Raw genomic sequence first — 26,931 nt, 5'->3', positions numbered from 1 at the left:
GAAGGCTGATACTGATACCAATATTTTTGGATTGAAGAGCCAATATGAAATATCTTTGTGTTTGACCATTTTCATCCCAAAAATTCCCAGCATTCAGTGTTTTCCCCAAAATGTTTATTCTTGTCTGGGTGGAAAATACTCTGAAACAGGATTTAGACCATCATGGGAGACTATGCATCATGGATGGGAGACTATGCATATCATGCGTTCCGGTTTCACAATGACTGCTCTCAGGCCAAAGAACCATCTGAATATCACACTAAAAAAAAAAAATCAAGACTTCAGTTTTTGGGAGATTAGCCTGTTCAATGATGAGAACATAGAGACCAAGTTCATCTATGTGTCCCCAGTAGATCATTCCCTCTGGTGCTCCAGGCTAACACTTTAGCATACACTACTAAACACAGTGTATGCTAAAGTGATAGCATGTAGCCCACTATCACTCAACATAGTGTATGCTAAAGTGTTAGCATGTAGCCTACAATCACGCAACATAGTTTATATTAAAGCGTTTTAGGAAGTAGCCTGCTATCACTCAACATAGAGTATGCTAAAGTGTTAGCTGTCATTTCTTAGGAAGTTTCCTGAAATGATGTAGTAGTTATATAGAAAATGTAAGCAGTCTGGTGGAGTCGATAAGATACTGCAAATTGCTAAAAGTATTTCCCGGAAAGAACTGCAAAACTATAAACTATTTATTGGAAAAATAATAGGCAGAGGTCAATTATCGGAAGTCATTATTCATATAATTATATTTGTTGAATTCTTAATTAATTTTAGTTAATTTCTAATTTTCTTTATAACTACTACATAATTTCATGGTTCTGTCTTGGAAACAGCAGAAGAAATTGGAGGAACTTACCAACTACCAACTACTATTGAACACTTTCTCTATTTTCCCTATAAGTAGTACATCATTTCATGGTTCTTTCCAGGAAACTTCCTAAGAAATTAACAGTTTTTTTGTTTTTTTTAAACTTTTTATTTTTGACAATATTTCAAATTTAGTGTACAAACAAACATGTGGGGCAGAGAACATGAGGTCATGTTTGGTATCAGTAATCGTCAGAGACGGGTAGGCAGGTACAGTTCATTACACGAGGTTTTCGGCATTGATGCCTAATGTAAGAAAGGGAAAAAGAAAGTAAATAAATGAATTAATAAAAAAAAAAAAAACAACAACCCTAATCAGTATCCATTTCCTGTGAGTAACAGTCCCATTTCCTCCAGTATTTTTCTCCTTTGTCTTTCTGTAGACGAAGGGTGTAAGTCATCTTTTCCATGGAGCGTATATGATTGACAATTCCTGTAAAAAGGTCCACAGTAGGGGGATCTCTCTGAAGCCAACATTTGGTGACAGCTTTTTTACATGCAACCAAGAGAATTTTCAGGAGGTAGGCATCACTTTTACATATGCCTTCAGGCATAACTCCAAGGTACAGAGAGAAAAAAGACACATCGAGGTTAAGACCCAGAATCCTAGACATTAAACATCCCACATCTTCCCAAAAAGATTGAATGCGTGGACACAGCCAAAATATGTGAGCATGGTCCACTTGCATTGATCCACACTCCCTCCAGCAAGGGTGCTGGGACCCAGTGAATTTGGATTTCTGCTTTGGTGTTATAAAAAACTGAATCAGGCTCTTCCAACTAAAATCCCTCCAGGTCAGTGAGTTAGTGACGGAGCACTGAGTTTCCCAGGCATGTAACCACACCTCCTCAGGTATTTCCAGCCTCACATCCCTTTCCCAACGCTGTCTGACATAATCAATTGAATTTTCGTTCATTGAGGTGATAGCAGTGTATAGTTTGCCTATAACCCTTTTGTTATTTTCACCCTTATAAGCCTCTATGAAAATCTGAATCATTTTCGAAAAAAACCTGTAAATACCTAAAAAAAATCCTGTCTATTGAGTTCAAATAATTGGCATAGGTTCTGAAAACTATCAAGTTCCCCATTTGATATAATTCTACAGAGAGCAGTAATGCCATGTTGGGTCCATTGCCTGTATCTATGATCGTACAATGCTGATGTGAAGTGTGGATTGTAGGCTGGCCAATTTAGTACTTTTACCTCTCTATGAAGCTGGAATCGCTTAACCACCTCTAGCCACATCTTAATAGAAAGACAGACACATTGGTTCTGTAATTGAAATATTTCTTTCACCCCGTCGAGACAACCCAGAACCGACTGAATTGGTGTATCCATCAAGGAAACTTCTATGTCTTTCCATTTAGCTTCATAGGTTGAGTTACACCAAAGTACTAGTGATCTCAACTGAGCAGATAAATAATAATCCCTCAAACATGGTAATGCCATACCTCCCCTCTCCCTCGGCAGCTGCAGGGTTGAATATTTTACTTGAGGTCTCTTTTTGTTCCATATAAACCTAGAAATGTGTTTATCCCATTCCCTAAACTGTCTAAAAGGGACCTCCACTGGCAGGGCTGTGAATAGGTACAGTAATTTGGGAAGGATATTCATCTTGATTGATCTTACTCTGCTGCCTATATCGAGGGGAAGCAAGGCCCACCTGTCCATATCGTTACATATTTTTTTGTTAATCTGATTATAATTTATGGCATACAGGGAGGACATATCTTTCGATAAGTAGACCCCAAGGTACTGGATATATGGTAAATGCCAGTTAAAATTCTACTTGTTTACCAATTCTTGGGCGGGGGCGTAGTTAAATGTCAAGGCCTGTGTTTTGTGAACATTAAGTGCATATCCAGAGTAACTCCCATACATCTTTAAGATATTCATCAGCAGCGGTACCCCTGAACCCGGATTTTGTAGTGTCACCAATACATCATCTGCATACAGGCCGATTTTGTATTCTGCTCCCTTTATAGTTATACCCTCCAAACCTCTTTCCTGTCTAATAGTTTGAGCCAAAGGTTCAATAAAGAGATTAAAGAGGGCCGGGCTAATGGGGCAGCCCTGTCTGCATCCTCGTTGCAAAACTATAGAATTAGAGAGACTGCCATTGATTTTTATCGTAGCCGTCGGGGATGAATACAATGTCTTTATGCATTGTATAAATCCTTTACTGAACCCAAATCTATCCATTACTTGATACAGGAATTCCCAGCCAACAGAGTCAAAAGCCTTCTCAATGTCTAAGCTGAAAAGGATTGCACTGTTTTTTCCTTTATTAATATAATCAATAATATGGAGGGCTCTCCGTATGTTATCATGGGTTTGCCTGTTTCTTATAAACCCAGTTTGATCCTCGTCTATCAAGAGTGGCATCAGCTTTTCCATCCTCTTAGTCAGAATAGATGCATACAATTTATAATCTGTATTCAAGACACTTATTGGCCTATATGATTTACAGTCCAACTTGTCTTTGCCCTCTTTTGGTATTACAGAAATAAAGGCCTCCCTCCAAGAAGGGGGGAGGGTCCCTTCCATCATGGTGTGATTGAAACAGGTCTTAATTAGTGGGAGCAATGATTCCCTCATCAATTTGTACCATTCCGGTGGATATCCATCCGTACCTGGTGATTTACCTGCATTAAGCGCTGAGATTGCTTTATCCATTTCCTCACTTGAGATTTCAGAGGTGAGTTTGTCATTGTGCTCTTTGCCAAGAGAGGGAAGTTCTAATGAATTTAAGAACTGTTCAATTTTTTGTTCACTAGCTTTCTCAGGTTGGGTGTATAGTGATTTGTAATATGTTTCAAATGATTTCTGGATTCCTTCTAGTTTGATTGTTGTTTTATTTGTTATAGGGTCTCTAACTTTATAAATTGAGCTTTCAGCTTGTTGCTTGCAGAGCCTCCAGGCTAATAGTTTTGCCGCTTTTGGACCAGCCTCATAGTACCTTTGTTTTATAAATCTTATTTTCTTCTCAACCTCCTCACTGTGGATTTTATCTATTTCCTGTTTAATAGCTCTCATTTGTGAAAGGGCAGAAGGGTCTTTAGTAAAGCTATGAAGTCGTTCCAAGTCCCTAAGTTTAACTTTCAGCTCAAGCAGTTTTTTAGCTTTTAACTTTTTTAAGAAAGCTGTTTGGGCTATAATTCTTCCTCTGAGAAAAGCTTTGGCTGCATCCCACAATATAGCCAGACTGACTTCTCCATTATCGTTGTGCTCTAGAAACTCCTTCAGGTCTTCTGCCATTGTAGCCCTAAACGCTACGCTATTCAGCATACCTGTGTTTAGCCTCCACACAGTTTTCTTTGGGGCACAATCAAGGTGCAGTTTTAGATATAGTCCAGAGTGATCTGAGAGGTCCCTCTGACCTATTCTACAGTCCCTAATTCTGTGCCGGTCATTAGACGAGCGGAGTAGAAAGTGAAATCTAGGTCAGATCTATTCAAGTTTCGCCATACATCAATTAGGCCCAGATCTTGCAGCATATTATTCACCTGAATCTCCGAAGAGCTCGTTCGTTTTGCTGGTTGTATCTAATCTAGGGTTCAATAGTATATTTAGATCACCTGCACATATAAGGGTGCCATATGTTTCAGATGCCATTAAGTCAAATATCTTCTTAAAAAAGGCTTTATTACTTCCTGGGGCGGGCATATATGTTTAATAAGGTAACTTCCTTATATTCAAGTTTGCCCTTAACTAGGACATATCTGCCCTCTTTGTCTTTTGTTTCAGAGATTAATTCAAAACTGATGAGTTTGGTATTAGTATTGCAACTCCCCTTTTCTTTCCTGATTTATGTGAGGAAAACAAAGTGTTACGGAAACCCAGTTTCTTAAGTTTCTCATGCTCAGCACAAGATAGATGGGTTTCTTGCCAGAATGCTATATTAACTTTCTCTCTTTTCAATTTAGATACCATTTTGCTCCTTTTGATGGGATTGTTTAGCCCGTTTACATTTAGGGATAAAATATTATAATACTGAAAAGGCATTTCTCTTTCCCAAATAACCTTCCTGTACCTGTGACAACCAAGACTCAGACCTCAGATAACAACTTAGATAAACAAGAACCAGTAGACCCCAATAATTATTATACAATTCTATGTTAGTTTCAAACAGGGCTTCCAACCAAGAGGGATCATTGTCTCCTCTAGCGACGAAATTAACAGGTATTAACAATTATTAGGAAATTGCGGACCCGGAAAATAAAGTGTTACCACATGCATGTAGCCTACTATCACTCAACATAGTGTACGCTAAAGTGATAGCATGGAGCACTGGAGCAAATTATCTACACATGGATGATTTTGGCGTCTATGTTCTCATCATTTAACTGGTTGACCATCAGGACAATCTCCCAAAAATGTTGTTTACTGCTTTACAGTAATCAAAGCCAGAGGGGTTGTGAAGGGTTTGTGACCCACAGGCTCAACAAGAAACACAGAGTGAATGAGATGGATGTTGACAGGTGACAATGTAGGAAGAAAAAAACCACAGGAGACAAAGAGAGGAAGAGATTGGCAAAGAATGACAAAGAGAGTAAAACCAGAGAACAAGAAAAAAGAGAAAAAGGGCAATAGTGTGTGTGTGTGTGTGCCTGACCTGTGTTTAAACTCCTCTTCCCTCCATGTCCCCCTGCGGGAGAGAATGTCTAACAGAAAAATAACTTTGCGCACACACACACACACACACGCACCTCAATATGGAGAAAAAATTGAGTTTAAACTCAGGTCAGACACACATAAACACACGCACACGCACACACACACACACACACACACACACACACACACACACACACACTAACCCTAACCCACATTCCCACAAACCCACATTCACATAGAACACATGCACAACTGTTTTTTGTTGAAATATTACCTCAATAACAACGTTTGGCAAGAGGTGACTTTTTGATGGTGCTGTGATTTGTGCGTGTGTGTGTGTGTGTGTGTGTGTGTAGATGCATGCATATATGTGTGTTTTTACATTTGTGTGTGTCACTGAATATGAATATGCTGTTTTGTTTAATTACAGCAATCACTCTTTTTGGTTTAGGAGTCTGCTGCTCTCTATCACATTTAATTACCTCAATTAATAATCCTGACATGAAACAGAACTGGAGGTGAACAAAAGAAAGACAAGAGAGAGAGAAATGCGACAGCCGTCAGTTCATATTGTTGCCAGAACACAAAGGCAAACGGAGCTGAGCTGCAGACGGTTCATGGATTGTTTATAGACTGTGTTCACTGGTGACAATAGTGCACAGTGAGCCCTGCCAAGGTATTATAAAGTGGGTGTTTGTGTGTCCTTGGCTTTGCGATCCCCTGATAGTGAACAATACTTTGCATGTGTGTGTACATAGCAGATGGGAATTCTTTCATTGTTGCATGGGTATTATACAAGTATGTTTGTTTGTGGGTGTGTGTGTGTGCGTGAGTGACAGGGTGTGTGAGCGTTCGCTTGCCTTCGTGTCTGTTTTTCTAGCTTTTCTAATGAAAGTGAATGCTAACTTCCAAATTGCCCTCAACGTTGACAAGTGTATTTATCAGCCTATGTCCTTGTGTTCTCTTGGAGATTGATTCAAATGAGGCTTAAAGAGAGAGAACTGATGCTTTTCATCTTGTCGTTTAGTTAAAGGAATGCCATAATCTGAGCATTTGCAATACAGTTAATGAGCGAATTGAAGATGCTCGGTTTTAGTAAAACACTGAATGAACACAAATACACAAACGTGTGTGATATGGCAAATTCAGATATGTGTCAAAGACCATTCGCCTTCCCATGCGCAAGCGTACACATTCATCTAGTCTACTTTTCAGGCCATTCATGGAAAGGAAGAGGGCAGAGTATACTCCTTCATTCTTCTAGCTTTTTTTAGTGTATGTGGATCAGTGTTTGGTCGCCAGGGTGTGTCGGCTTTCACTGGAAGAAATCATTTCTCGATTACAGCGAAGGAGGCATTATGGAGTTGTGTGTGTGATAGCATGGCAGAGCAGAGTGTGTGTGGTGATTTATGAGCTGGTGCGGCTTGTGCTCCCATAAAGTTAAGACAACAGACAGATATGACCGCGGCTCAGCAATCTGTCTCCGTGCCAGGTATGCAATGTGACTCATGGTGCAACTTTTGGCGCTAGACTTCTAGTGTCATGTATGCACAGTGTGTGTGTGTGTGTGTGTGTGTGTGTGTGTGTGTGTGTGTGTGTGAGAGAGAGAGACAAAGACAACACTCCCATTGACCTGAAAAATGTACTCTGACACTTGTTCTTGCTTCTTTTAAAAGAGCTTTTGTAACTCCAAGGAGCGTTAAGTAATCTATGACTTCTATAGGTGACCAGTAGTAATCACAACAACATGGAGAGAAAGAAAGAAAGAAAGAAAGAAAGAAAGAAAGGAAGGAAGAACACAGACAAAGAATGAGGAATGGTCCATCATACATTTTTAGAGGCTATTTCCCCAAACCACTGAAGCGCAGCATTCCCCACGTTTCTCTCTCCTTTATTCCTCCATCTCTCTTTCCCTTAGACTCATGTTTTGCTGTGAAAATGTTTTCATTATTCCAGCCTCAAAGAAGAGCCTCTCTGCAGGAATTTCAACTAGAAATGCTTTCTTTCAACTTCCAGACAGGCTACCGATCTACACTTTAAGATGAGAGATAAATTGTGAGCCACCCACTGGTAGCTCTGCAGGACTTGAGGCAGTCTTGTCATGTAGTCCAGACCACAGCGGTGGACCAGTCAGCATGTAATGTGCAGCTAGAGTCAACATTAAATAAATCACACAGCAACAGATAACACTGCTTGTAGTGCAAGTATCTGAACGCGTGGGCCTCAAGGTAGTAAAGTTTGATAGTGATCTCTTTCTGCGCAGCATTTTTAACATGCAGTATAGCAAAAAATGATAATTATTGATGTTTCAGGGAGGAAGATTTTGTTAATGTTGCTGTAGATGCAAATCCTAGGTTTGCTGAGTTTGTACAAATGATGCAGCTTTTTCTCCTTGTGCTGAATTTCCACATATACATATGTCAAACTTTTGGGGAAGCATCAGCTTTGCAGCTTGGAGTTTCAGTTCTACAAAACATTTCTCAGGTCATCATCAGCTGAAAAGTGTCAAGTTTAGTTAAAGCGCAATATCACACCAGCGTGTCTCATTACACTTTACAACAATAAAACAATATTAAAAGAATGAAGGAGAGACAATAAACCTAACAATAAATGATAGAAAAGTTAAAGAAAATCAAATCACAAAAATAACACAGAAAAACGTCTGAAAAGAGCGTATCATGTGACACACTTTTTCACATCAGCACAAAATGCTTTTACAAAAAAAGTGAAATAGTGTGATTATTAAAAAACACAGAGCGGTGTCCAGAGATGCTGTGGTGGCCAAGACCTGTTGACCCTATACACACCTATATACACTATGAAAAGGTTCTTCAATAGTTCTTTTGCTGGAATCAATTTCCTCCCTCAAGGATCAATAAAGCACATCTTTCTCTCTTTTTTGTGCCATGTAAAGCCTTTTGTTGTTCGAGATTGAATTCTGCCATTGCCTTCTCTCTTATGTGCACTCTTCACTGTGCATCCCTCATTAAAGAGAAAGCATCGAGGGGAATGGGCTGCCCCCTCTCTCCCTTAAAATAATAATAAACACTCATCTGTGTCTCTGACCCTGAGTGGAGAGGACTGACTGTGGTGCTGCGACCCTGCTGGAGCGGGAACTTCCTGTCCTGATAGCTGAGAAAACACACATACATGAACACACACACACACACACACACACACACACACACATGAACACACAGGCACACAGGCACACAGGCATGGACGCACACACATTTGAATGGATGCCCTCAAAACAGTGTCATAATGTGTTAGAACAGGGGTTGGCCGATGTTTTCATGTCATGGACCTCCAAAATAGACACACATTAGGACACGGACCTCCATTTGATTTTGTCCCAGGAACCCATATGGGAAGATTTTTGTTGTTGCTGATTTAGTTCTGAATTGTATAACTATACACTGTTAGGTAGTGAAATAATAGGAGGTCCATTAGAGAAATTATGCCTAAATCTATAACAATTACCAGGCTGGAAAAAAAGAGAGCTAGCTGAAAGCTTGTGTGGCTGTAGATCCATTCAGTACTGTTCTAAGTAAAAGTGAGTGTGATAAGGTGGATTTGTTTCCAAATGTAGTTACTGTGACACAGTAAACTGTCTTGTCTTTAGCTCTAGTCTCTACTCCAAAACACTCTGAGTTGTAGCTTGAGAAGAGTCAGCTCAGTTAACCTGAACAAATTGTTAGCTAGCTAACTAGCCAGCAGGCTCATTTAGCGAAACAACCATAATGTTAACATGCAACTACCAGCCACTGCTAACACTAGCTTCTACTAGATATGTTAGCTAGTTTGCCTATCAGATGTGTACAACAAGCTGGCCAGATACTATGGTTAGCTAGCTAACAAGCTGACAAACGCAATCAGTCAGTATCAGTGATGAAATTATCAAAACACAGAATTTAACCATGTCTATTCAATTCTGTTGATACGTCTACGCCTTATGTTGCCTAAGACCTCCAATATGGCCGCCAGAGGGTGTGTTACGGCACCTGACAGCCCTTTGTTGGGGGACCCTATTGGACCTCACCAAGGACCCCTGGGTGGCCAGAGCCCACTTTGAAAAATACAGTGTTGGAATGCATCACCACTACTCAGTCATGTAGTCATTTGTGATCCAATCTGTATACAACTACTGTAGTAGGCTACTTTATTTTACTGTCCTTGTGCCAGTATAAGCATGGTGTTTATTACAGTAATTCTTTGTTTCCCTGTAGAAACATGTGGAGGACCCTAGCAATCTCACTGCTGGTTGTACTGGCACTGGGCGCTGAGGTGAGTGTGTGTGTGTGTGAGTGTGAGTGTGTGTGTGTGTGTATCTGTACCCTGTATATATGGAGTAATCTTTCACACAGTCTTTCCCACACTTTCATATTCCTTTTGATGTTATATAATGCATGTATATTGATTTAAAAATTATTCCCCCCCCCCCCACCTTTTCAAAATGCACATATTTCACATCATCTTTCTGTCTCAGTAAATTATGCTGCTTCTGATACCACTGCTGCTATTTTGCACATCCTGTTAATGCTGGAATCCAGACTTTTTTGCTTATTCTAATTCATGCATTTCTACTTGATATGCTCAAATGTTTGAAATGTCAGCTGAGTGTGTTTATTTAACCCCCATTCTTAGTTATATCCTCTTCTTCCTTGCTGTGTCCTATGACTACTTGCACTAATGTAAATGAATTTCTGCATAACTCCACGACCCAGGTGTCCCAGTGTGAGGATGTGGGGTCCATGGTGGCTGTAGAGGAGGCGATAGAGGAGCAGAAGAAGGAGGCGTCCAGCGACAACATGTCCAGCGTGCTGGGACGGTCCCGACTCCATATCCTGGCTGCCCAGTTCGAGTGCTACCTGAAGATAATCCACGACCCGGCGCGTACAGAAGAAGGTCAGGACACTTTCATGCAATAGCTATAGAGAGAAGTCAGTCATTTGTTTTTAGGGCGGGATTTCTTTTTCTTCTTCTTCTGCTAGACGAGCGATTTTTCCTTTCCTGGAATCTGTAGAGGAAGGTTTTGAAATCATTTTCAGCGCAAACTTCCCATTTTGCTTTGCTCAATCAGGAAGTGACATATTGTAAAATCTTGATCTTATAAATTATTGGAGGGATAATTCATTAATTACATGAGGTCCCTACATAATGCTAGTCTTGTACAAATAAGGCTAAAGTTTGTGTTTATTATTCAACTACAGCAAGGTCTTCTTAAGCCCTATTTCACCTGGATTAGTTTTACTTTTTACTAAAATTCAGTTTAAATTACACTCTTAAAAACAATGTGTCATTTTCAACACTTAAATGTGTTTAATTTAGGATGACACTGGGTAGAGCAAAGAGAAATAGAGTATAAATATGAATATAGCAAATGAGGGGTATTAAAACACAATTGACAATTACAATAGTAGCACGTGTTAAGTAGAAATGTAAGAATGAAAAACATGAAAATATATAGGAATGAAAATTAATTACAGCATTATGAGGGATTGGAGAATAACAGCAGTAAATCATAATGAGACAAAAAACTGAAATATGTACAATATGAAAACACACCAAAAAAGGTATATATGCTGTATATGCAGTATGAAATAAGTGAAAAATGATAACAGATGATAATAGCCTGATAATAGCAGTACAGCTTTAATTTATGCTTTCACCCCTCAATAGAACTTATCCTCATAATTCTTACATCAGACTATTTTGCAAATAAAAAGGCGGTAAAGTGAGTTTAGCTGGGTTCACCCTCCACTACATCACTGTCTGTGTTTAAAAGGTTAAGCATTGGGTCAATGAGCTGTAGTTGTTTTAACATGGTGAAAATAAAGGTCAGTAAAGGTCCATGCAGTGATTAAGAGCAGACACAGCCTGTTCTTTTAGCTCATTTTCATTTATTACATTGCAACATCGCAGATGGGACAGCAGCTAAATGGAATCAGATTGAAATTCAACACTGATATTGAATTCATAACTCTACAGTTTCCCTTTCCTCCCGTGTGTGAGGAAACTGTAGCGTGTGTACTCTGTGTGTGTGTGTGTGTGTGTGTGTGTGTGGTTCTCAGCAATGGCCAGTTTAGATTAGTTTTAATCATAGGCATAAAACAACTTAAGGTTAAATCCATATACAACAGAATCAGGTAAACAACCACAAACGTGAAGCAAAATCAGTTATTCTTTCAGAAAAATATCAGTTTCGGCTTCTTTTCCTTAAACCTGATTGTCATACAACTTCCATCAATTTGATGCTACTTACTCTGATTCATACTATGAGTTTACATCCTAAAAATGTATGTCAGGCTGAAAAGGTGAGTAAACACTGCATCCCTTACAGTATAAAAAACACTATTACACACATACATAAAACAGGTAGAGAGAGAGAGGGAGAGAGAGAGAGAGAGAGAGAGAGAGAGCGAGCAAGCGATAGAGAGAGAGAGAGAGAGAGAGAGAGAGGAAGCGAGTCCTTCGCTGGTGAAAGAAGGGAAGCTGGCTCTTTGTCTCTGTCCCGGTGCCTGTTTCTCCTGCTCAGTAAATAACTGCCTTTGAAATGTTATTTTGTGCTCCACTTCCCAACATGCCACGGTGCAACCTGCCACCGCCAGGTTTCCGTCTATTGTTGACAAGCTTTGTGCTTGAAGTCAAGCGGGACAGCTGCGGTGAGACAGTGTGTGCGCACGGTTTACGACATTTGTGTTCATTTCAATGGATCATTTACATGATTCGTCCTGACAGGGACTTTCTTAAAAAATGCAAAAGAGTTTCCTATTTTATGTTTCCAAGACTCATTACATTGATGTTATATTCTCTGCATTGACTGGTTATGCAATACACTAGGCTTTAGAGGTGTATATTAAAGAGAATGGGAATGACGATTGTTGTGGTTCCTGTAAATTTCACACACCTTCTCACTTATGATAATACTATTGCAACCCCATCATTATTCTCAGCCAGACAAAAGGGGACTTTGTTCAGTCTTTTTTGTGCCGTCTCTACCTACATATTCATAGCTCTCCACAGTACTACATATAATTAAAGTAGGAGTACCACAATGCCATATTACATGGCAAATGCTGCCCCCTGCAATAGATACACATACAGTAGACACTGAGTACACGATTCAGTTTTTAAAAGTGGAGGGGGGCAATGAATAGTCACACACATTATTGTGTCATTTTTTCTTGATCATTTATTTAAAGGTCCAGTGCAGTGAGAATTGCATTCCTCAATGTCATGGTATTATTTAACAAAGGACCTTTTAATGTAAAGTTGCCCAAATTATTATGACTGTCAGCATTGTGGAAATTTGACTTAACACCCTTTGAAAAACTCAAACAGATTTAGAATTCCAATCTACTTCATGGTGTAAATGATGAGGTTTTATTGAATACTCTGATTGGTCAACAGTATGCATAGTTAATCAGGTGTCACATAGTCTGTCAGATAGCCAGCCAGCTACTTGCCAAACTAGCCAAAATGTCTGTGCCTCCATTGTTGCTGGGTGCTGAAGTTCCACTGGATATTTGTTCCTCAAAGATAGAAACATTGTCTGCAGTGGAAGGTTCGGCTCTCACTCAGTGCTATAGGCTTTGTACCATCTAACCATCAAAAACTGAAACGGTGATGCTCATTGTGTTGAAATCATTGTTCTGGATCTTTAATATTGTTGTGTTACAGCAGTGTCTTGCTCATTTTAGCCTCATTTTAAGCTGATGTATCCGAGTCCATTTTAAAGTGATAATCTACAACATTTTCTTATAAATAAATGTCCATTTTTCTCCACTCTATCTGATTTCTACACCACAAGTGATCCAACCTATATCCAGTTCATGAAAGCTTTTCCATTGTCTGTTCTAAACAGCCAGTGTCTGGTAGCTCTGCTAATCCTCTGCTGCACATGAAGTGATGCGTTTTTTACACAAACATACTGTACATACACACACATACACACCCATCTACAAGTCTAATGCTCAAGCACTGCTGCCCCCTGTAGGTACTTTCTGTAACCGTACGTGGGATGGCTGGCTGTGTTGGGGGGATTCGGCTCCAGGGACAGTCATGCAGATGTGTCCCGAATACTTTCAAGACTTCGACCCTGCTGGTGAGGCCCTCACACACACACACACACACACACACACACACACACACCCACCACCACCACCACCACCACCACCACCACCACCACAGTAGGACAGTCCAGTGATCATTGTATTGTCCTATATGCAGCAAACCCCACCCATCTGGCACCTACAGTGAGTACAGTAGACTCAAACAAACCATAATACGTTTTTGTAAATTGTACCTCGGTCTCCCCACAGAGAAAGTTACCAAAGTGTGTAATCCTGACGGCCAGTGGTTCCACCACCCAGAGAGCAACAGAGTCTGGTCTAACTACACCCAGTGTCAGACCTACACCAAAGAGAAGCTCAAGGTAAACACAGTGCAATGAAGGGACTGTGTATGAGATATGTTGATATTTTGTATCCACCCCAAAACGCAAGGGTTTATGGGTAGAAGGAGACGGATGTTGACATCTGATAGTCAGCAGTTCCTCATGTTTTGAAAGTCTAGCTTAACAAAAATGAAGTCGGGACCGATGCTCATATACAGCTATTTCTTCATGTGCTCTTAACTGGTATGAACACCAGAGAAGTAGTATAGTATATGTGGTATGTGTATGATGTAGTATGGTATCTGGTATATGGGGTATGGTACTGAAGTCAATGTTCTGCTATCATGACAACACTGTTGTTCATGTATACTGTACCAGGAGATTTCTGTCACAGTTTTGCAGGGAAAATCTTAAAACTGTTTGAACTTTAACCTCTGAAGCCGATTATTGAGCTTACTGTTTGTTTTTCTCACATCTGACTGTGTTATCACAACTAACTTTATCCCACATGTTACATCTTTAAGCTTGACACTGAACCTGTCACTTTGGGCTGCTTTTACAGACAGTGTGGATTAAGCTTAACTGTGGCTGTTCTTTTGTCAATATTTAATGAAATGAATGAATAGTTTCTCATTTATTTGATGTTTTCTGAATAATTTATTATCCTTTTACAAAGTATTATACACATCAGTTGCAATTTTATAATAGCAACGTATAAAATGTTCATTCGTATTTTAAAAATATTTGTCAATTGCAATTGATACTTAATGTAGCATTTCCTCTTTGTCTTTCTCTGTCTCCCCCCCTCTCTCTCCCACTCTCTCTCTCTCTTCCTCTCTCTCTCCCCCTCTCTCTCTCTCTCTCTCTCTCTCTCTCTCCCTGCAGTTAGCCTTCAGTCTATACTACCTGGCCATGGTGGGTCATGTTCTGTCCATCGTCTCCCTGATCATCTGTCTGATCATCTTCTCCTACTTCAAGTGAGTCATGAGATGTGTTCAGTCTCTGGCTGAGAACTATTCCTGTACATTCTTTATAGACTTTTGTAGAGATATTATGTGAATAACAGCTTAGAAACAGTCATAAACTGTTTTTAGAGCATATATGGGGACAATATTGGCCTTTTTAATTATCAATATCAGCCATCAAAAACCTATATCGGTCGAACCCTAATATACCATCCCCTGTCTCTCTCTCTCTCTCTCTCTCTCTCTCAGGAGTCTTAGCTGCCAGAGGATCTCCCTCCACAAGAACATGTTTCTCTCCTTCATCTTGAACTCCATTGTTACTGTTATCTGGCTCTCAGCTGTGGCCAACAACCAGCCCACCGTGGCCAGCAACCCTGTGAGCCACTGAATTATGTTCTATCTACGTAGAAAATAAATTGTCTAGGCCTTAATTTATCCTGAGAGAAGACCTGAGCTATGTTCTCTCTTCTTTTGTAATGCTTCACAATGCACTTCAACTAAAAATCTTCCTCTTTCCTCATGTATGTGTGTCCATTCTCACTCTCAGGTCAGCTGTAAGGTCCTCTCTGTGCTCAACCAGTATACGTTTGCGTCCAGCTACTTCTGGATGCTGTGTGAGGGCATCTACCTCCACACGCTCATCATAGTGGCCGTCTTCGTCGGGGAGCAGCAGCTCTTCTGGTACTACGTCCTGGGATGGGGTGAGTCGGGAGGAGCTAGCATCAAATGCTTCAATGTCCATGTCCACTTTATTTCAAACAGCTTATAGGCCTACAAGCCCAGGGAAGAGAGAGGAGTCTTAGGAGAGACATACAAAAGAGACATACAAAAGACCATGCATTTACCAATGTGTTGTTTGCAAGTTGGCAAGTTGAGTCACTGATCTGCCCAGTTAGGGACTTAAATTAAGCTAGTCTGTTATTCTGCTAATGCTTTCAGACTGGAGACATAAAAAAAATGTTGGTAAAGCTTTACTTGTAGTGCATTCAGATGCATTAAAAGCATGTTAACAGCCCATTATAAGTAGAGATAAACTTTTTGTACAATAAAATCATCAGACAAACAGAGAATTACACTCACAAACATGGCTGACGTACTTCCGCAGGGTATAGACTGGTTCTCACCATTGCCCAGAGATTACCGTTAGCCTTGGTTAGCTAGTTAGCATTTTGTGACCCTCGATCAAATCTTTTTTTTTTATAGTCATTCAGTCATCTGACAACAGAAACAGAAAGATATGTCAATGACAACACCTGTATTGTGTTATAAGCTGTATTGAAACAAAATGAGTGATCACAGACAGAGTTGGAGGAGACAGAAAGTTGGCTTCTTAACATTGCTGGCCCTATAAAATCTCATTTTCTCATCTCATCAGACATTTTTTTGCACATGGTGTGTATGATGTGATGCTCTCATTATAATAACTATCAGTCGCTCACACTGTGCTTACAATGCACTTGTGATGCCTCGTAATGCCTCATGAGCACCACTTCAAAAGTGTTACCAAACTGTCCTCAACACACACTGCTTTGAAGGTTTGTAGGGATGGAAATGGAAAACCTTGCCTGGTTACAGTACCCAAACCCTAATGTTTACAGTTATATAGACCTGGATTTGTAGTAGGATTTTTGAATTTGTTTTCAATGCTTTTGATGCACTGAGAACGCCAATTTTCAAACACGACTCGACACAAAGGTTTAACCTTGAAGCCTGAATGTAACTGTGTTGGGAGTAAGTGGGCTCTCCATCACACACTCTCAGCCGGGCTTTCAATAAGTCTGGCTGTGCTGCCACATCCAGAGAGCTCTTATGTATTAGTAATGGACTCCTCCATGTCTCTTAGGCTCACATCTTTTTATATCTGTATAGTAATAAGCACAGTTTTTGGAATTTTTTTTTGTACAGCAGCAATGTACTGTGCTGTATGTTGTGACATGACATATGGGGCATCATTCATTTATTAGCCTTTCAGAAGATCTTATTATGCATTCATAAGATGTACGCTGAAGTCGGGTACCATAATTGAATATCTGATGACTTCCCTGTTGTTCCTGTCATACTGCGGTATAGTGTTGGCTTGTAGAGATGAACTGTCAGTGTCCTACATCTTTGCACATAAGTTCTCTTTTCCAAAACACTATATGACATACTATATATAAAAATCAATTATATCTAAACATAAAGGACTCAAAGGAGTTAAAAGTGTTGTTTTAATTTTCAAATTGTGGAAATTATATTATTAGCTAACTATTTGGTCAGCTAACCATCACTGTTTTCTAAACACATCTGATTAGCACACTAGCTAATGTATCTAGTAGAAGCTAGTGTTAGTAGTTAACATTGACATCAGTGTGTTTTCTGGCTAGTTAGCTAGCTAACAATTTGTTCAGGTTAACTGAGCTGACTCTTCTCAAGCTACAACTCAAGAGTGTTTTGGAGTAGAGACTAGAGCTAAAGACAAGACAGTTTACTGTGTCACAGTAACTACATTTGGAAACAAATCCACCTTATCACACTATTCACGTTTACTGAGAACGGTACTGAATTAACCTACAGTATACCTACACACAACAATCTTTTTCAGGTGCCTCTCTTTTTCTATATTCGATATTTAGCCTTTATTTGAATACAGCCAATTCTCCATTGAACCTCCATGATGGAACTAGATGTGGTTGCAGGGAGATTGCAACTGCAAAGCCTCTATAGGGCTTTGTATCACTGGTAAATGCTGTTTGGCTGTTTCTCTTCCACTCTCTCTCTGACTTTTTTCTCTCCATCTCCATGTTTCTCTCTGTCTCCAGGCTTTCCCATCATTCCTGCCATCACGTATGCTGTGGGACGTGGACTCTTCTTTAATGACAAGTAAGATGTGGCGACCAAGCTGATTTGCTCTGTACAGATGGAGCCCTTGTAGTTCAACATTTCACATGTTTGTTGCACTATTGCTGCACCCAAAAAGACAGTGTATTAGAGTGTGTATTACACTGCCTAGATGACTGAATGTGAATCATAGCTTCCAATGGGGTTGTACAGTAGTGCAGACTTAGTCAAGTCCAAGTCAAGATCAAGATCAAGTCTAGTTGAACCCGAGGCAAGACCAAGAGTAAAGAGGATCAAAACAACGTCAAGACCAAGACCAGAAGAAGCATTTTTCTTGACTACAGCATTTAATTTGTGTGATATGCTAATTATTATTTGATTGCATTACAATCTTACTATTTCAAATGACAGCCTAATACACTAGAATTTAAGAAAATATGTCAGAGCAAGAGAGTCTGTAGGAATGTGGACTAGAGACTAGTTTTGTAAGATATTGATTTGCCAGATCAAGTGGTGTTAGTGTGAACCCTTTATTCTGCTGAGTTGAAAGCACCAACTATGAATTATTCAGGCTTTCACTAAGCCCTCAGGTCTTTATGTCACTGTTTATGTGAAAGTTCACAGGGTTACTGTCAGTAATTTTGGAGCTTAGTTTTTCTTTCTGTGTGTGTGTGTGTGTGTGTGTGTGTGTATTTCAGGTGTTGGATCAGCTCGGACACCCACCTGCTCTACATCATTCATGGGCCCATTCATGCTGCCCTGCTCGTGAGTCATTAATAGTAAAAATAATGTCATACTTTATTGATCTCTGTTGGGAAATTGTCTTTTCTGTGGAGGGAGGTCAAAGGTCAGGTTCAGCTACAGAACAGCAGTCCTGGAGCTGGTAGGGATTCAGTGTCTTGCTCATGGACACTTCAGCAGAGGATGTTTGAGGTCCTCCGGTTGAAGGATGGACTCTCAAACCACTAGGCCATACCTGCCACCATCTCTCTTTAAAATAATCATAGATGTAATCATTATAAAATAGTCAGTAGTCCAACCAATAAGTCTTTTCATTGTGTAACATTACCATGAAATTATTAACTATAAATGTTTCTTTTCCCTCTAAAAATTGGGCCTCAATATTGTCATTCAAATACATAGTCAAGACAAAATCCAGGCCTTATGGATGGTTTTCTATATGTGTAACTAAAACTCATCATGCAAATGCACACTATACAGGTGGCAGTGCCAGTGCCAATGTACATTTTCAAAACCATTACCACAGTTTATACATTGAAACCATATTGAGATGCTAAATTATTTGATTTGAAAACACATACTAGATGATAGTATATAATCACCACTATGTATAATAATGTACAAATGAAACATGGCATCCACTATGAATAATGCAGGCACCTGCTTGGGCCAATCAGTACTATGATACATCATCCTTCTAAGTTTCATCAAAATTGCATCAGTGGTGCCTATTTTTTCCCTTGATTATAGCGCACTCATTTGGCCAGTTAGTGTAATTTTTTAAATGAGAAAATATGGTGACAAAATGCATCAACAATGAAGTATTTATGGCCTTTCAAGGTTAAAATCTTTTAACATTTAATTATAGCGCCACCATTAAGCCAACTACTGTAATTATTTAAATGCTGGAATACATCTTGTTCATTTTCATCAGGTGTGGGACAATAACATATTTCTATCTCTCTCTCCTCTTCCTCTCCCTCTGTCACTTACCATCATCCGTCCACCCATCCACTATCGGTCCGTCCAGGTGAACTTCTTCTTCCTGCTGAACATCGTGCGGGTCCTGATCACCAAGCTGAAGGTGACCCATAGCGCTGAGTCCACCGCCTACATGAAGGTGGTGCGAGCCACCCTCATCCTCATCCCCCTGCTGGGCGCCCAGTTCATCCTGGTCCCCTGGAGGCCGGAGGGGCGCACGGCCCGGGCCGTCTACGAGTTCATCATGCACATCTTCTCCCACTTCCAGGTACAGCCGCGGTACACCTGCCGTCAGAGCGGGAACAAAATGCATTATCACTTTAAGCAGTAATGAAAAAGGAGTTCAAGGCACAAACATGTCAAAAGCCTTTATTTCATGGCTTTATTTCAAGGTATAAAGACACAGGTTGGAGTTGGTTTTAATGTTATTTTGAACTATAGCCTTGAAATAAAGGCTTTTTAGAGTTTTGCTTAGAACCAAAGAACACCTTCAACAAAGGCCTCCACACACTAAAGCCCAATAGAAGTCCTTTATCCTCTCTTCTCTGAATAACTTCAAGTACTATTTTATTACATCCAATTCAAAAAGTGTGTGTACACGAAGGATAAAGATGACGTTCAAGAACATTTGGATAAATGAGGACCCCGATGAATATTAATTATATGACCTTTTTCTTTGCAGGGACTTCTGGTGGCAATTATCTTCTGTTTCTGCAATGCCGAGGTAGGAAAGTTGTCATATTTTCACAGATACCTTACAATAGGAGGCTTTGAACCAATTCAAACGAATATAAATTGGCCTTGGGCTTATTGCTGCTTTGGAAAGCTTTTATGACCCAGATAGATTGTGCACTTCAGATACTGCAGTTAATCTGAGTCTGGGATTGATTTTCCTGTTCATTAGTCAGTTTTTGTAGTTTTATTCTCAGTGATGACTCAATAAACAATAAGAAATATCATAACATGTATTGAAAACAGGGTTACGGAAGAAAATAATTATTTACATTGGCATTACATCTCTTTTGCCCATGAAACAAGCCAAATCCAAATATTGTTGTTCTGTTGAAAGTCAGTTGACCCAAACTCTATTGAGCTGTATGTTTTCTTGATTCTCCATCTGCCTGCTGGTCTGTTTGTTTCACTGTGTGTTTGTCTGTTGGTTAATTTATCTATCTGTCTGCCAGAAAGCCACTCTATCTGTGTGTATCTATTAGGATTCAGGTTTTATTATGGGTTTTTGAAGGGCGGTGTGAATAAGAAAGTGTCTTTAGTCGACTTTCCTGGTTAAACATGTTCTAATGTTCTTCTGCTTGTGTGACTTCTGTCTGTCGGAGCCTCTGTCACATCAGATGAAGGGGAAATAGCAGGAAGAGGCAAGGGGCTCATGGTGCCGCCTGTCCACCCCAGTTACCATCGTACTGCTGGACTGACACCTGAAGAATAACAAGTAGTGAGAGTCAGGAAAATCAACCTAGATGAATTGATTGACCTCTCCTAGACCTTTTGTCCATCGTGTTCAATTTGAAACATATACGGCCTGTTTTGAAACATGAACAACCTTTGAAAAAAGAAAGAGAGTAGGTGCAAATTAAACCTCAGAGCGTCAAATGTTGGTATTGTTATAATGTTGGTGAGACTGATATGGGTTTTTGAGGGCTGCTGATAAATATCAAAGGCAATATTTTTAGACAGAAGCAGCTGATAGTCGATATTTTGTGCCGATATACAATATCTTTAAAATTTACCATTTTCATGTCCAAAAAAATAGTAGTATTCAGTGTTTCCCAATTCTTATCAGGGTGGAAAAGCCTCTGAAACAGCATTCAGACCATTATGGGACACTAAAACTCTTTATTGAAAACCATTCTAATGAAATTATTTTCGCGCCACCTCTGTATCCTTTCAATGTGTGTGTGTGTGTGTGTTTCTGTTGATGTCCAGGCCCAGACGGCGCTGCGGAGGAAGTGGGCTCAGCTGAAGATCGCGTGGGGTAAAACCGGCTGGGGGGAAACCAACGCGACCACCAACTCCCACTGCAACTACCACACCAACTCCATCACCGAAACCAGCCGCGCCACCGTCAGCCTGGAGCTGTCCGCCGACAGCGACCACTACCTGTCCAACGACCAGAAACCGCCGCATCAGCAGGCCAACGGGCAGCAGAGCAACAGGAGGAGGAGCGGCAACGGAGAGACGGACGCATCGCAGAGCCTGGAGACCACCGACATCTGATTGGACACACACACACACACACACAACGACACAAGAAGACGGACGCGGGACTGGAAACGGAGGGGTTAAGAAAACGACTGATCGGAAAAAGATCCGAGTTGTGTCCGTCACACGCATGTATGTATGTATGTATGTATGTACAAAATATCTGAAGAGCACATGTAAGCACACACACACACACCCACACACCCACACACACAGATAGACTGGCACACACACACACACACACAGGTTAATGGTGACAGGTCCAGTCTGTGGACCCAAATGAGCTGATGATGGATTTCATTTCATAAGCAGATCTTTGGTCTCATTCTGTAATCCAAGTGTTATAACTGTTTTTTGCGTTATACTGCCAGGAGTAAGTCCACTTATGTATTTCAGTTAAAGGATTTTTTGAGTGTTGTCATAATGTATTTCTTATCATAAATGTCATCCGTTTCCTTCTGCTTCACCTGTGCAGCACTGCGACCGCTGAATGTCAAAGCCCACTGATGTGATCGCACGCGTTCTGACAAAGAGACGCCTGTATCCTCACTGGCCTGCAGATAGCCTGCATCCCCACTGCAATTGTATCTAAAAATAAAAATATTCTCAGATTTGGGTCTGAGAGACAAAATCTAATCAAATGGGGATCCGTTGCCCTAATGTGGACTAAATTAGGGGTCCTTGATATGAGAAAGGTTGAGAATCACTGTTCTAGGTCATGATGCATTTTTCACACAATGGGACAATCCAAGTGGTAAAACTGGGGATACAAGGTTTCTGCAGGTCATGAACCCCCACATTAGGGCAAACATTAGGGCCACAGACCCCCCCATTTGATTTTTTCCCATTATGGGAAGATCTTTGACTTGCATAACTGTATATGGAGAGATAGAGAGACTCATTGTTATACGTGCTCTAACTGGGCTAATTTCTTCTGAATTGAATTACAGTGAAATTAAACTATTCCTCATCTTGCTGTGGGACCCCTTGGAATGCCCCTCAGGGACCCCTGGGTGTCCCCGGACCCCACTTTGAGAAGCCCTTGGTTAACAGGATGAAGCTAAGTTCACATGCAAAAAAACACAAATGTGCTTTTTCCCTCCTCACACTATTTCAGTTGTCAGAAAAAAAAAATATTGAACACCATCTTCTCCTGTTCCAATTTAGCTTCATTTTTCACCCTCAGTTTCTCATGTGACCTTATTGTAATATTAAGAGAAACCTGAATCTGATATGAAACATTTCATATACTGAAAACTGAAGATGAAAGAGAGTGAATTCCACTGTAAAAAGTTTCTAGGACAAGTATGAGGCTGTGAAGACAGAACAAGAAGACTGCGTTAATGTGCCAAATTACAGTGTATGAAATATTAGGAACACACGCTCTTTCCATGAAATAGCCTGACCCGGTTAATGTAGGTGAAAGATAGGAACTCATATTGATTTCTCCTGTTAAATCCACTTCATTCAGGAAGGGGAGGAGACGGGTTGAAAGCGTGCAACATAACTTGGGCACAACTCATTATTATGATGGTGTTCCTAATGTTTTGTAATGTTTTGTATTATTGCTGTTGAAAGTGGCCGTTTTGCTATTTATAATGCTTTGTATCATTGTTGCAATATGCTTTTTCAAATGCAAGACTAGAATTGAGTGTCATTTCATGGAGAAATGTAGTGTTTTTTCATTGCACCAGTACTGTGCTGTATATACTGAATGTATACAATATTAGGGACACTTGCTCTTTTCATGAAGTACTCTGATGAGGTGAATCCAGGTAAAAGCCATTATGCCTTATTGATTTCCCTTATTAAATCTCTACCAATCATAAAGGAGATGTAGATAAAGAGTTGCAGACGAGTTAGAGAAGGGTTTTGAAGCTTTGAGACAGTTGAGATTGTAGAAAAGGGGTTGAAGTCAATATCAGGAAGATGTTTCTAATATTTTGTACCTTCAGTGTGCATTTGGGTGCCGTACCAGCATGCATCTGGCAGACAGCATACTGGGAATACAGCATGGTACACTGACGCATGGAAAAAAAAAGAGCAATGGTTCTCCATCCAAACCGTTCCTTTACCATGAAAGCCTCCAAACACAACGTTCCTCTGTCTAAGCTGTTTTGTCGTCTCTACGGAAGCGGCCCGCTCTAGGGCCCCCGAGCCGCCGGTTGAGAAACGCTCATCACAGAGGGTAAATATTCTGTCAGGAGGCTTATGAGAAACATTCCAATAAAGTGTCAAAATAAATGTTGAAGCATATTAGCTGACTTTATATATGTATATATTTTTAATGATGACTGATTGCCAGTTACGAGTGGAAATAAAGATAATTGAACATAAGCTGACTTGCGTTTGAGTACGAGTTGTGAGTTCATTATATCTGTCACAACATGGGTAGAGAGCAGAGAAATAGATTCATCTAATTTTCTCAATTTGTATTGCAGTAAAGCTCTTACACACTCAATATTCACTCTCTGGGTGCATTTTGCAACTAAATAAGAACAAAAAAACATCCCACACAATTACAGTAACATCTAGGAAAGATAGCTTTACTGGGAAAATATGTGGGCTAAATGAAAGCAGCTGGTGGGTTATTATTATTCTGTAATAGCCTATAAGAGTTACCGAGTTACCAATACAATGTAGACTGCATTCAAATAGTGTCGTGTTTGAGTATCAACCACACTAACCCAGTGTTTTGCTGCTAGTGAGCATCCTTAGATATCATTGTGATTGCGAGGTTTGGGTAACTTTGCAGTGGTTAACACACACATTTGCAGCAGATACTTGACACACGCCAACATACAGTGCTGATAGTTGTGAGTTGCCACGTTTGAAGCGGAGAATTCAGTGTCCGAGTCCGGTTAAAAGGGCGAGGTCCCACCGAGATTTGAACTCGGATCGCTGGATTCAAAGTCCAGAGTGCTAACCATTACACCATGGGACCGGATGGTACCGCCACGGCGACCAGGCGGTTTATAAACGTAACAAGCTCCATACACTGTTTTAACTTGATTTACGTGTTACACCTTATGGAAGTTGCTGTTACAATACAAAAGCTGAGTTGAAATGTGTCCTGTTATAAACCGGCCTGCTGTTTAGCTGCAGTCAGCTGACGTGGAACAGCAGCTAGCCTTGCTGCCTTTAACGTTAGCTAACTGGTTACTAGCTCCGATATGGGCTATTAGAGAGACTAACCAGACGAGTGAAGGGTAAATGGTCTTAACTTATAGTAATGTTAAAGTACATTACAGTTATTTATCCAGTTTTATCGGTGAGCAAGGCATTGATCTGCAATGGACTTTAACCAAAGAGTACCCACGCGACGCGAGAGGCTTCACCCCTACTTACTTCGGTCGTCTAAATCGCGCTAGTCGGAGTAGATCTCTTCCTCTTTGGCTGGAAGTCCATGACAGCAGGCCGTTTTATTTTCAAAACAACAAATTACTATGTTTTAGTCACTAATCATGTCGTCACTAGCTACTAGTCGCTATTTTACTAGTTGCTATATAAGATTAGTTCTAATTTAATAGGGAGGCTATAGTGACTGATATTTTCACACACTGCGCTCCATCAATCCATCCATGTCATCCATCGATGGGTAGGTCACATTGAAAACCATGGGATATTGACAAAACAGGCGTTATGTGGTCAAATTTTCTTGTTTTGGTCAAGGTTCTGGTAGCAGCATTTTGTTGTTTATGTTAGTATTAGGTAAACCGGAGAACACAATGTTGCAGTAATCAAGTCTCAACTACAGAAATGCATGTTTTCCACATCTGCCAGGCTATGTTTACATGCACACTAATAATGCGATTATAATGCGATTAAGGCAATAATGCGAGTAAGGTAGAACCCATGTAAACACCACTCTGATTATATTAATGCGATTATGGTCGAAGTAAGAATAATCGCAGTAAGATATGTGGAGTAGCCTACTCCGATCTTAATCCAATTAATGAACAGTACACCTCACTGTAACCAAGTTGTGTCCAGCTCACCATGTGAAGGTAAAAGGTAATTGTGGTCTGTACTGGGCTAGATTAGGGAGTTATCCTTACCAATATCTGTCATCCAACAGCTTGTAGGATATATTTCAGTTGATGAAATCGCTATATCCATCCAAAGGCTAGTTATTATGTGCGTTCCACCTGCAGCCTCTAATTTGAACGATGTGGAGCGCATTTCCAAAGCGCTGCGCAATTACGCACACCTCAACCAGTGTACCTTGATATTGCACAACCAGCATCGGGCTCTTGCCACATAGGTACACATTCCGCTGTGTTTTTGTGCACACGTGGTAGGCTATTACGCGCAGCTTCCAAGTTTCTACAGTGCAAACCATCAGGAATACAGGAGACGGGCGGTGGTTCACAGCTCCATCCAAACACACCACAACAACTGCATGCGTCGTCTCCTTCCTTCCAACAGGTTTCCCAATAGTAGAGCCTGGAGCATGCCATTTTGTAATTGTAATAGAGATATGCATATGGCTGCGACGAGCAACATTTGTTAGGAATGGTTGTCTTCTTGGACCCAAATGCAGACACAGACAAAATGTAAAAGGAAAAGCGATTTATTGGAGGTTGGAATTAGAAGTGGTGAGATGAAGGCAGGCAGCCGGAGTAGGGAAGATGATCGGAGCTGGGCTGACCGGCGAGCTGACGAGCTGGTGGGTTAGCCGGCGAGCGAGACGGCTGGCTGGAGCTCGGGTTGGAGTGTAACGAGCTGGCGGACAGGCAGGAAAACTGGGTGGCTGGCAGATGTGGCGTGGGCAGGTGGAGAGACTCATGGAGGAAATCCTGGGCACAGGAGAGACACGATCAACATTAACTGAACTTGATACACAAGGTAAGTCCAGACATAAAGTGCAGAGCGACCGAGAGTGTGTCTACCACGGAGTTGGTGGAACAATCTGGCGACCACTGGTAGGTACGCCGGGGTTGATATACAGGAGGTGATGAGTGATGAGGTTCAGGTGTGTCGGCAACTCAGGAGCCCAGGAGCTGGGAAGGAGAGGGAGCCACGCCCACGCCACACACGACAGACACAGACAAACACAGAAAGACAAACCAGGGAGGCGGAGACACACAGGGGGCAGGGAACAACGAGAAACACAAGGAAAACTAGAGTCATGGCAAGAGCCATGACAACATTATGTGGTAGCGCACAATCATGACTGTAGTTTTGATTACATTTAAAGTGACGGGATAGGAAACGAGTTATTTTTATCAAAACATATATGATGCCTGTGCCACTGGCGGCGCGACGGGACACCGGAGCTCTCCTCTTGATTGATGTCTCACCTCCATAACGGGGGA

At 40.7% G+C, this 26,931-nt stretch overlaps 1 protein-coding gene and 1 non-coding gene across 2 annotated transcripts in view; one reads left to right on the top strand and one right to left on the bottom strand.

The window, feature by feature from the left end:
* Nucleotides 1-23,950, top strand: part of calcrl2 (calcitonin receptor-like 2) — a 30,972-nt gene extending 7,022 nt beyond the window's left edge. Inside the window, exons 2-13 of the mRNA XM_071911167.2 lie at nucleotides 9,721-9,778; nucleotides 10,219-10,399; nucleotides 13,491-13,598; nucleotides 13,816-13,928; nucleotides 14,775-14,866; nucleotides 15,104-15,230; nucleotides 15,402-15,555; nucleotides 17,656-17,716; nucleotides 18,373-18,439; nucleotides 19,446-19,664; nucleotides 20,079-20,120; nucleotides 21,338-23,950. Of these exons, the coding sequence (XP_071767268.1) occupies nucleotides 9,725-9,778; nucleotides 10,219-10,399; nucleotides 13,491-13,598; nucleotides 13,816-13,928; nucleotides 14,775-14,866; nucleotides 15,104-15,230; nucleotides 15,402-15,555; nucleotides 17,656-17,716; nucleotides 18,373-18,439; nucleotides 19,446-19,664; nucleotides 20,079-20,120; nucleotides 21,338-21,628 (1,509 nt within the window). The 5' untranslated portion in view covers nucleotides 9,721-9,724 and the 3' untranslated portion in view covers nucleotides 21,629-23,950. The remainder of the gene's footprint in view (nucleotides 1-9,720; nucleotides 9,779-10,218; nucleotides 10,400-13,490; nucleotides 13,599-13,815; nucleotides 13,929-14,774; nucleotides 14,867-15,103; nucleotides 15,231-15,401; nucleotides 15,556-17,655; nucleotides 17,717-18,372; nucleotides 18,440-19,445; nucleotides 19,665-20,078; nucleotides 20,121-21,337) is intronic.
* Nucleotides 23,951-24,485: 535 nt separating this feature from the next.
* Nucleotides 24,486-24,557, bottom strand: trnaq-uug (transfer RNA glutamine (anticodon UUG)). The gene has a single exon. It is a non-coding gene; the product is annotated as a tRNA-Gln (tRNA).
* Nucleotides 24,558-26,931: the final 2,374 nt, after the last annotated feature.

The sequence above is a fragment of the Centroberyx gerrardi genome, chromosome 14 (genome assembly GCF_048128805.1).
Source record: "Centroberyx gerrardi isolate f3 chromosome 14, fCenGer3.hap1.cur.20231027, whole genome shotgun sequence".
In the NCBI taxonomy this organism is placed as follows: domain Eukaryota; kingdom Metazoa; phylum Chordata; class Actinopteri; order Beryciformes; family Berycidae; genus Centroberyx; species Centroberyx gerrardi.
The sequence above is the reverse complement of the archived record's forward strand: the minus strand, read 5'-3'. Positions and strand labels throughout refer to the sequence as shown.